General features: G+C 44.9%; 1 protein-coding gene across 1 annotated transcript in view; it reads left to right on the top strand.

The window, feature by feature from the left end:
* Positions 1-11,405, top strand: part of LPP (LIM domain containing preferred translocation partner in lipoma) — a 282,269-nt gene that overhangs the window by 112,438 nt on the left and 158,426 nt on the right. The window contains exon 6 of the mRNA XM_009334106.1: positions 3,842-3,964. Coding sequence (XP_009332381.1) covers positions 3,842-3,964 — 123 coding nt within the window. The remainder of the gene's footprint in view (positions 1-3,841; positions 3,965-11,405) is intronic.

The following is an 11,405-nucleotide window of genomic DNA, read 5'->3' as shown; positions in this document are numbered from 1 at the left end:
AACTTGGAGCAGGAGCTAGGAAGGACATCTGGGAGCCAGATCCTTCTCTTCGAGTCCATTGCAAGGAGCTGGCTTGGACAAATGAGAAGCGTTCTTGTTTCTCTGCTATAACCTGCAAAATGTGATGAGTAGGTGATCTAGGTTGTAGGAAAAGGTGGCATCTAGGGAAATCATTGTGCTTTTCATGTCTTCTAGCTTGGTGAATAGTCTTATGGCCTTTTTAGCACCATGAGGCAAACTTTGAGGCCCTGCGTTGCCCTCTGCGCTGCATGTTCTGTAATGAATGTCCCTTGGGGTGGTGCGGGGTGACCTGTGGCACTGACTGGTGTTGGGTGGTAGGATTAGCAAAATTAAAGCTAGTTTTCATTGGAACAGCGTGGGTTGACGGGGCTCAGGAGTGGATTACCATCACAGCTGCTCTGAACTGCACACCAGGAATTCAGAGGCAGACAAACAAGCCAAGCAGTGAAGCTCTCTGCTGTTTTTGTCTCTTTTGCCTCGCAGCAGGGACTGAGCCAGGGGACAGGAGTGTAGGCATTGCAGAAGTTCACGTGAGTGGATAGTCTCTGGCATGAGTAATTTGTTGGACTGAGTTGACTTATGTTTGCTTTTTGTTGAATTCACATTGGCTGGGCCAAAGATAGCATCCTTTTTCTTTTTAAACCCGTTTTTCCGTATTCTGCTGGCTGAAAGGGAGGGCGTGCAAGCGTCATGTCTGCAACAATGCCATAAATCCAGACAGAAATAGAATTAGCAGTTCTTTCTGGTTCCGGTGTTTGTATCTGCGAGGTAGTGAGCTTAACCAGTCGGAACAGAGCTGTGACTGAGCGAACCTGTTGTGCCTTGGGACCTGGCACTTGGGTTTTGTTCCAGAGCATATCATAAAACTTTTATAGCAACGTCATGACGAAAAGCATGAGAAGAGAAATAACTTAACCCTTTCTTGCTAAAGTTAGCACTGCAAGTTCTTCTCCTGTTTCCACATGCAGCAAATCCCTTAGTTGAGTCTGGAGCTCTGTGGGGAGAAAAATGCAAGATTCGTGGAGATGGGGAAGAGAGAGCAAGCAGAAACCTGTCTTTGTGAGGCTTACTGTTTCTTAAATGTACTTAAAGTCCAGTCCTATCCTAATAGGCCCTTACACACATCGGTAGCATTATTCATTGGCACTGTTGTACTGAATTGTGCTCCAGCATTTGTAGAATTGGGCTCTTAATCTATGTTGATTATGTTTTAATTGAATAAATAAATCTTTTACAGAGCCCAAAATCAATAGAGATGTTTCCATGCTTTTTTTTTCCCCTAGGTTTCCTAAGGACATTTAATTTTTACAACCTTACAACTTGTTCTGCAGCATTTGCTAGTCAGCTATTGCGTAATTGTTCTGGGGAATGAGAACCTGGGAATAACATGGCCCAGAAATGCTAAGAAGCAGAAATGAAATCGGCTGATCTTCTCATCTGCCACCATCCCTCCTCTCCAGGGTCAGGGTGCCAAACAGGCCGTGCGTGGGCTCCAGTTTTATTCCTGGGTCTGCCATTGACTTGATTTATCACCTCAAGTGTTGGGGCCTTGGGTGCCCTTCGCATCTCCCCGCCTTTCCAGGCTGGCTTTTGGCTGCTTAGCTTAAAAATTCTCCGGAGTGGAGCAATCACAGTTTTTGTGTCTGGGAAGCCTGTGGCTGCCCTGTAGTTACAGGCCGACAACTGGAGGATGGAGAAAAACCAAACAACAGCCATGAAGCGCACTAATAGTGGAAAGGAAATTGGACTTTTGCAGATTGAAAAATCCAGGTGCCTACAGCTAGCCAGGAGTAACGGTCTGGGGTAATTCCTGTGAAAAGTACTTCTTTTTTTGAACAAGTGTTTGGATGGAAAAACTTTGGCTGTATAATAAAAATAGGCAAGAAGAATTGAGTTTGTACGTAGTTTCTAACCTGACTCTCAGCCTTTTAAATGACGTGTTCTTGCATAAAGCACACTGGAGCTTCCATTTTCTTGTTAGTCAAGCCAAATTTATTGTAATCCAATAAGATTTAATAATCATTAGGAACTAATGAATGCCTTAGCACGGATAAGCTTGGCAGATCAGAGCCTGCCTGCTTTGCATAGTCTGTCTCTCTTTGACCAACTTGCCATTTATGTGTCGGATTGATGACTGTGGAGTTCTATAAAACAGGTAATGATCAAGTGCTCCTGAAATGAAATTTAAATAAAAACTATCTGGAGCAAACAGTGAGCCAAAGGGAAAGGCAAATTTTTGGCTTGGAAAATTGAAGTAACTTGGTGAGACTGAAGGCAAACAGAACTGGACTGTCTGTGGGGAGGAGCTGGTATGGTCTGAACAGGCTTTACAGTTGAAATTAGGTGAGTTGTTAGGTAATTCTTTAGTATTTTTATTGTTGTAGTAGTCAAGCTGTGAGCGAGCTCTTCCGCACTGAGCTCTGTAGTTGCATGTGTGTGGAGAGACTCCGTCTGGAGAATTTGCAGATAAGTCAGACATGGAAGGACAGAACAAAAATACTGACTATGACTCAGGTTGAGAAAAGACTTTCAATGCGTAATATTTCGCTTGACTCAAGAACTTTTGTTTCTGCGCATGCCCTAAATGTGGCTGGCTAAGTTGGGTAGGCTCCTGGCACCTACATCACACCTGAAGGGGATCCTTAGTTGGTTTTCTTGAACTTGTAATTCCTGCCAGAGCCTAATTTCCAAAACACTGAAAACGTTGAGGAGGGAGATGTTTCCTAGCTTGTACCCGCCTTCGTGCACTGCTGGGAGGTACTGCTGTTGGGTTGGGCTGTACAGCACAGATCTTTCCCAGAGGTTTTGGACTAGGTTGATTTTTCAAAAACAAAGGGTATGAACGAGTCCTCTTTTAAAATGCTTATTCTAGCAGGGATTGCAGTGCAACCCCTGAACAATAGCTTGGGGATCACATACTCTCCTGTGGTGCTGAGACCTGGGTTTTACTTTTGGAGGTGGGTGGTGGTGGTGAATATTCACGTCTCTTCCCTTCCAAGTGAGTGTCCCTATCAGCCGGGGTACAAGTGGGGCTGGGCTGTTTTGAAAGCAGAGAGAAAGCACAATGTATTGAATCAGAAAGGATCCTGGCTGTAGGTTGGTATTTGCTCTGGGCATGGGCTTTCCTGCGTAATAGCCCTTTTCACAAGGACCTCATTTATGTTATTTTGTGACCGCTTATTGCAAATCATGCCCTTCACCTTGAATCTGCTAGAAATGAATTGAACTTTTTCACGCCTCCTTGAAGGAGCTCATTTTTTAGATGGAAATTGTGAAGAAGTGTTGACTCAGACAGGTACAGCTACCATGGATTGATTTTTAAAATAATAACAGGTGCAGGTGGCCGGTCGCTGGCCACTGTGGCTTACAGCTCTGCTCTGTACAAGCAAGCTCTGTGCTCTGGGATGGGGATGTGGCAGAAGAGATGCTCTCAGAATGGAGGTGCTCCAAGCCTACCCCAGCCTGGCTGCCGAGCCAGGCGTCCAGTTAAAATACATCTTATCTATCTGCGGGAGCAGGGATTGTCCTGCCTGCTCACCTCGGTAACAGATTGCATGCAGAGTTGCGTAATCCTCCAAGTCAATTTTAGACAATGGGACCATTGTGGGAAATCCATGAAGAAAAGCCCTAAAGCAGCCTGAATCCCTGTGAGATGGAGGCTTGGTGCTGGTTCTTGGAGAGGGCTATAGCGTTTCAGCATCTCTGACCCTGCAACCCAAGAGATGTTGCCGGGGCATGGTAGCAGCTCCATGAGGACAGTAAGAAACCATGCGCCAGGCCAAGTGGTTGGAATAACTGGAACTCTTCTTTCTTCTTTAAGGTGAACCCGGGTGGCAAGACACTTGAGGAGAGGCGGTCCAGTTTAGATGCAGAAATCGACTCTCTGACCAGCATCCTGGCCGACCTAGAGAGCAGCTCTCCTTACAAACCTCGATCTCAACAGGTTAGTGGCGCATTGCGTAAACAGAGAGTGGGAAAGTGGCCAGCATTGACTGCTGGAGTCAATTTGCTAACCGCTTGGTATTTGTTGTGAGCAGGCATGCCAGTTCCTCCTGATAGCATCCAGATGTGGCTGTCAATGGGGAGAAGGGCGCAGCCGCTCTGAAGGGGGCACTGGCTCAAAAGCTGCCATACCTCTGAGCGAAGGGCCTCTGATCCCGATTGTTAGATTGCCACGGAGATTGTTAGAAAAATACTTGCAGAAAATGGCATTTCACTCGCCTTGACTTTCCACCAACAATAGCTTGTGAATTAAAACCTGCTCAGTTCACAAGTACTTTTACGCTTGTATTTTTTGTTGCTTTTCTGTTTTGTTAACTTTTATCTGTCACGCAGCCAGAAGGATCCAGATATCCGCGTCTCAAGTTGTTTTCTTTTGTTCTTGTCGTCTAATCAGTGGCGATGAAGTGGCTTGGATCATAGCTCAGCTGTCAGGGTGGCTGTAGCCCAGCAAGGCAGACTGGAATTGTGCTTAATCTGCTGTGTCTAGACGAGGACTGCAGGGGTGACAGCAACTCAGCTAATTTTTGACACTCATCTAGGTAGTGCTTGAGTGGAGCTATTTAAGTTCTGGTAAGATGTCATCTATTTATCAGAGGAAGTGCCCCAGTGGTACTTGAAAAAGGGCAATTCTTGAGATCTCTAAAATCATCCCAGATGTGTGTGTGCCCAGTTGTGCAGCGCCTTCACTTCCTAATCTCATGACTAGTCTCATTGCTTATACGTATACAGGTCTGTAGGCATGTATGCAGCTGTATGTATATGTTGTGTTTGTCTTACCAGTGTCAGCCCTAAATAAAACCCCAAAAGTCAAAAGAACCAAAGGGAAAGTTGGCTGATGCAGTGCACACCCATTATCCATATGGGCCATCTCTTTAGTTTGTGGCTTTTTTGGTTCTTTTAATTGTTATATTTGTTTTAAGTAATTGAGAACCGATACCTTTGGAGCAGAACTAAAGTAGTGATCAGAGTTCGTTTAGATTTGTTCTTAAGAATGTTGAACTTAGCAAAAGCAGAGTTAAATCAGATTTATGCACTTTTGAAAGCGTCTGTCTGCACGCAGAGGCTCTGGTGTGGTGGCCTGTGTGGTTTCCGTCCCTTCTGCAGGGACCTCCCGATAAATTCTTTTTTCATTCTAGCAGCATGTACACAGTTATTGCATAAACTTACAGACTTGGCCTTGAAAAACAGTCTGATTTGGGTCAGTCAGTCAAAAAGAGCAACAACGTAAACCAGATGCAATTCAGTCCTTTTCCCAGTGGGTTTTTGTTGTTGCGATAGAAGAGACAAGTTTTAACAGTGATAGCGCTCAGGCACTGCGTCGAATAACCCGTGTTCGTTTTGTTTGCATGGGCCAAACATACGAATGCACACTGTTACTGGGAAATGCTTTTTAGTGTCAAAACACCGTGACAGTTAACTGGAAGAGATTTGTGCTCACCATTTTCTTTGGCAATGCCTGCGGTCAGCTCCAGCATCTTTGTAGAGACATGTAACTTCTGTAACCACCTCGCTGAGCATTTGCAGTTTGCTGGCAGTACGGCTGACTGTCTCCTGATACTTCTTCCCTTGGGATCTGGCATTCTCTGAATAGATTGGTTTTTCACTTTTATTTTGTACCTAGAGCAGTAAATGAATAAATAAATAAATCACAGTGGTCAAATGCAAATTTCTGCAGGTGTATTTGAGTTTCTGGAGGATTGGAAGGCATAGCCCAAGTTTTGGACTTGATCTGACTTAAGTTCATCACCTTCCAAGACGACGTGTGCTGCTCGGTGCACGCGCTCGTTCCCGTGGCTTTTTGCCCACAGTTCAGGTGGGGCCTCTGAAGACTTGTCCCCTGTAACCAGGAGCGATGGGATGCTGCTGCTCTCTGGTGTATTACAGTAACTGTGTGCGATCCAGTGGGCAGAAGGAGCTGAATTTCATCTCCAGGACCAAATCCTAACTTTCTTTGTTCAGTTTGTCAGACTTTTGAGGATTTATTGGTTAATGTAATGATGTCCCGTGAAAAGTACAGCTATAGCAACTTCTAACTATAGCTGTTAGAAAAAGAAAATGCCAGAGTTGAATGTATCAACTGCTGTAATTAAAGAGTACTGAAACAAGTCCTTGAAAGGTGGAACCAGAATGTAAAGCTTTGATATTTTCCTTTGTTTGATCTGTACTAAGTATTAAAACTGGTGAGTCATTTGATGGTCTTATAGTAGGATAATAGATTAGGCTGCAAATTGTGAGGTACTTACTCAGAACATCAGCACGTTTATTGGATTACACCTTAGCTGACCTTCCCAAATTTATCAGGATAATGGCTGCAGATAGGAAAATAGAGTTACAACTTGTTTTCAGAGAAGATGCTTCCAGTTGTGCTTATGTGGTTAAAGCACTATAATAATTTTACAGGTATACCTTGCCCTTGGGGATACTCCTGTTCTGGAATAAGAGGAATTTTGTTGTTACGTTTCTTTTTTATTTTATCTTCAAAATAGTTTTAAAGCAACATAAACTAAACTGTAAAATAGTCCTCTCTCACTGGAGTAGGAGTGATAGCGGGATAATGACAAGCAGTTTATTTAACACACCCTAAATTCACACAGAGGGAAGCTCTTTTGATCCTTGGTACGAGATTCAGGATTGCAGTGAGAGACACTGCCCTGGGACGTGCCCCTGAAGCAGAGGGATTTGTACCCTCCGCAGTAGGTTTGGAAAGTCCATGATACTTGTCAGAATGGGTGGGCCAATGTCAGCCCTGGACAATTCCCTTTGGCCAAGCAGACCTGCTGTTGAGGACATGGATGAGTATAAATCTCTGCACCATCCCTGCATTGGTTACCTGGGCATCACTCTGGTAACATTTTTTGTGTACCAGGCAGGTGACAAGGACATTGCCATGAGCTAAAAATGTCCACCATTAATAGAGGGCAGGGAGAGAGTTTTGACACCCGCGGTCAGCAGCACCCTCCTTGTACCCAGTGGTCCTGCCTAATTCAAGGCAGCTGAGCTGGAAAGTGGAGGTAGAGGAGTCACCCAGGTCCTGCTGGCTGCTTCCTATGCCTCGGGCAGAGGTGGTAGGATGCTGTTGTCCTGCAGAGCTGTGTTGCCCTCTCTGAAGTGATGAGTTTGAAAAGCATTTTCTCAACATAGATCCTTTACGGAGCAGAAAAGATCTTTCCTCCCCCATAGCAGCAGGTTTGGTGGGAGGAGGTCCTTCTGCGAGTCTAGTACCCCAGTGTGAGTCAACCCTGATGTTGCCGAACCTCAAAGTGACGGATTCTCTCAGGCTTCGTTTCTGGTCAGTTCTTGTATCTGTCTTGAGGCAGTTGTTGAGAGAGTCACCTGCAGCAGAGGTTTTCTGGGCATTGATAGTTTACTTCGTATTGGCTGTCAGCAACATGGCGGGTGAGAAGCAGCTTTTGATCACCATCACCTCAGCCCCGGGCTAAGCCCATGACTTGCAAGTGAAAGTCTCTCTGACAGAGTCACAGAAGCAGTCAAAAGTGATTAAAATGCTAGGTTTTTTTCTTTCAAAATTGTGCATACCAAGAAGAGCAGAAAATTACAAGACTAAATCATGATCTTTAGCTGCAACACAGCAGTGTCTAAGGATGCTTTCTGTCATGTGAGGTGGTGTAGGAGAGACCATATTTCAAGAATTCAGCTGGAGCTGGAGTTTTAGAAAGGACCAAACATCACCTGAGCTTGAGAGGTTTCTGTGTGACCTTCACCAGCACGGCCAGTTCCAGCCTTCTGGTGCAGTGAATTGAAATGGAGGAGACCAACATGATCTCAAAATTACCATGACTGCAATGGCATGTTAATAGATGAACGTGCCTTAGGTATTGTTTGAAGAACTGCAGATGCATTATTAAAAAAGCTAATTAATATTTTCCTCCTGTTTGGTAAAGTTTAGAAATGCTAGTGTCATGAGTAAAGTACAGAGCTCTTCTTGTGTAGCTGCAATGTGTTTTCTGTTTACATATCACACCTTCTAAATTGCAGTAACCCACTGGAAAGTTCAGAGGCAGAGAACTCGCTATGCTCTTCATTAGTAAAAGGAGGTTGTATAGACAAGGCATTTAGGTGCATAGCTTCCATGGATGGGAGCAGGGGCTATGCGTAAATTGGGTGAACCCTGACTAGGGGGCCTGGTGAATGCTGTGGTCAGCTGGCTCCTCTATTAAAGGGTATTTTCCCCAATTTCTACCTGTTCTGCTTAAATCCTTGCTTAAGAGATGAGAGCAGCAAGGCCTTAAGAAAAAAACATGCCAAATTTCAGCCCATAAAATAAATGTTTGCATTTTTTTCAAAACAAGAAAACTTTGTGACTCTGGAGAGAGGGCTTCCAGCAGAGGCTGTGAAAATGAAATACTGGAAATAGTAGCATACGAAAGCTCAGGATTTTTTGTCCCTGCTGTGAATTATGTATTGAATGCTGATTGCTTTGTCTGGAATTGGACACCTACCTCCTGAAACTCTAGACTTTTATCCTGAATTTCCAACAGATTGTCTGTTTGGCAAAATGGGACTTTGTGGGAGATGTACCAGGCAGTAAGATGTACCTGGTCCAAAGGTAATTAGCCTTTTTTTAAAAGCAAATACTGGGTGGCCAAAATTTATGGAGTATTTAAATAGCAAAAAACCCTATGCCTTGATCGTCAAGATCAACTCTACTTGTGTACAGCTCTCAGAGGCAGCTTGATCCAGAGGGGACTGGGCTGGCACTCTGGAGACCTGTTTCATTCCCAGCTACCACCACTGTGCTAAATGACCTCGAACATAGCATTTCTACTCTGCTTCCTCTCGGAATCTTCTGTCCTTGGCAACCTCCTCAATGTGATTTGCCTCTTACTACCCATGTGCATGGCATCTTGCAAAAATGAAACCTTGGTCTGGGTTGAAGGCCTTTAGGTGATATGGTTGTACAAATAATGAAAAAGAGAAATAAATTATTTTTTTCATCTAACAGATGGGGAAAATGAAGACAGAGTTAAGCGAGGTGTCTAAGGATTAATGCCTATGACCCTGCCTCTGTATCATTGCCCCCAGTACTAGACATCTGCCACTATCCAACACTGTCAGCCTAAGTGAGTAATATTTTGAAGGAGAAGCATCTCATTCTCAATGTGAGCTGCAGAACAATAAAAAAGTACAGAAAATTAAATTAAAAAAATCAGTGATACATTTTCATTATGTTCCAAACATACTGGGAAATAATGTCTTCTAATGACTGGAATTTAAAAGGGATTTAAATGTTTGGCAGCTTTGGTTGTTATTCCATCACTTCTTTTGACAACCAGTTGGGGATAACAAAAGCAGTGAAAAGGCAATGGACATATTTTCTTGCAGAGTGATGGAACAGGATTGAACAGTTTCAGCTGTAGGACGGCAAACCACGAAACAAGGCAAAGTGTTGAGTGCTGAAGACTCCTAGGAGCGCTCTTCCATGTGTATTTCTAATTTTCGTGCCCCACTTATAGCTGCACCAGGAATGCATGGCTAAGAGTTCGGGTGTTTTATCTTTGTTTATGTGGAGCTGTATCTCCAACCATGAACAAAGTCTCCGACTCAGCAAAGAGCAACGCATTCCCCCAGCATTGAAAAAAAGCCCTATGATTGCCCTTGGTTTGGGCTGTGGGATTGACATACGGGCTCTGCGAAAAACAGATCGCTGAATCTGTATTCAGAACAGTCCATGCAAATGTGCTAGTCCAGGCTCAGAGTCTGATTTCCTTGTTCCTGTTATTTGCCCGAGCCTGGCTTGTTAGGTTGGTATGCACCGAAAGGATTTTGCAAGCGTGGTCCGCGGAGTATTTGGTAGCATCCCAGTTGTTGTCAGGAATGTTTTTCTTTCTTTTAAGAAAGAAAATTCAGGGGTACAAGCAGATTAAGATTAATTTGGCGGGTTCAGAATGAATTTCCCTTTTCTGTACGGTTTATATGACACAGAGTTTGTGGTTCCTGAATTACGGGGCTCAGTGGGATTCAGCTGTTTCAGGTGTTCAGAATGGTCCTGAGTCTTTTTCTTTGATTTGGGCTGAAATCAATGGCTGAGCTTCGGCTGTCTTCAGATATGATATTTGGGATAAATAAAAGTGCCCAGGCCTCCTTCTGCTGGTCTGACCGCATCTAATCTGTGGGCATCTGCGTCTCTGTGCCAGAAAGGCTTCTGAGTCCAGCAGCACGGCATGATATCTGGGCAGTGCTTTCCCAGTGGCAAGGGGCTCTCTGTGTTTGTTCACCTGAGGTCTGTGCATTTTGGTTTTCGTGAGCTTTTTAATCTCTGGTTGTGGGACAGAAAGGCTCACTGGGAATAAGCCCATCTGCTGAAACTGAAAAGTGTCCCCTGTCCATCCTAAAGCGTTGATGACCTTTTAGTAGGACCATCCAGCTACTTGAGAGCTACGTGCGCTACACAACGCTTTTCATGAAGGCTGTGAGTTGCCACCATTTCCCCACTGACCTGGATGGCTCGCGTGGACACAGAGGGACGACAGTGTCTCATAGAGGTGTGCCCAAGCTGGCATTGAGCTGGTGAGCTCCGACACTTGTAGCAGCACCGGAGGGCTCGTGCAGGCTCACCGCAGGGCTGCTGGCAAGGGCTGTTCTCAGCAGGCTGTGACACTTTTGCCATAGTCACGGACATCAGGAATTGCCCAGGCTGTTTTAAAGATGGGGTCACCTCTGAGAGCTGCGCTCCCACTTCTGGCTGCAGTGCACTGGCTTTGTGCTGTTTGGAAAATCCGGGTGGATTACTTAAAGTAGAAAAGAAAGCGTCCCATCTGGAGCAATTTCAGTGAGTTCCTCCGAGCACTCGAGAAGCAAAGTCTCTACGTCCAGGAAACCCTCCTCCTGCGGTTCCCCTCCAAAGGCAGAATGACTTTCCCACCCTGTGTGGGTGGTGTTTGAGATGGTCCCAAGGTTGAAGCTTTCTAGGAGCACTGCTGCAGGCGTGCTGGCTGCGAGCGGGACACATCTGTCATGCTGTCCCTGACATGCCTGTGGGCAGAGGAGCATGCACAGGGCAGGGATGTTCAGCCGCGTACGTGTGAGTTGAGAGGTGTAGCCAACAGATGATTTCATGTATGTTTGGATTTGGCCTTTCTCTGTAAGGGGAAACCTTCCTGCACTCATCGGCTCCAGCCGGCGTGTGCAGCAAACTGACTCTGTTCTGATTAGCAGATGCTCAAATCGGTTGCATCTGCTGGTACGTATTAAACCTTAATCCTTTTGATAAGAGCACGTCTGTGAAGATTTTTAAAGAAAGTTTTCTGAGATCCCAGATTATCAGCTTGTCACAGATGAACAGGATAAGAGTGACCTTTGCAGGGTATTATTTCTTCTTCTTGTACTATCATCAGAGTGAAAATAAAGCAGCCCTATTCCTG

This window comes from Pygoscelis adeliae, unplaced genomic scaffold (genome assembly GCF_000699105.1).
Source record: "Pygoscelis adeliae isolate BGI_AS28 unplaced genomic scaffold, ASM69910v1 Scaffold161, whole genome shotgun sequence".
NCBI classification, from domain to species: domain Eukaryota; kingdom Metazoa; phylum Chordata; class Aves; order Sphenisciformes; family Spheniscidae; genus Pygoscelis; species Pygoscelis adeliae.
Note: the sequence above shows the minus strand (reverse complement) of the source record. Positions and strands in the feature narration are given on the sequence as shown.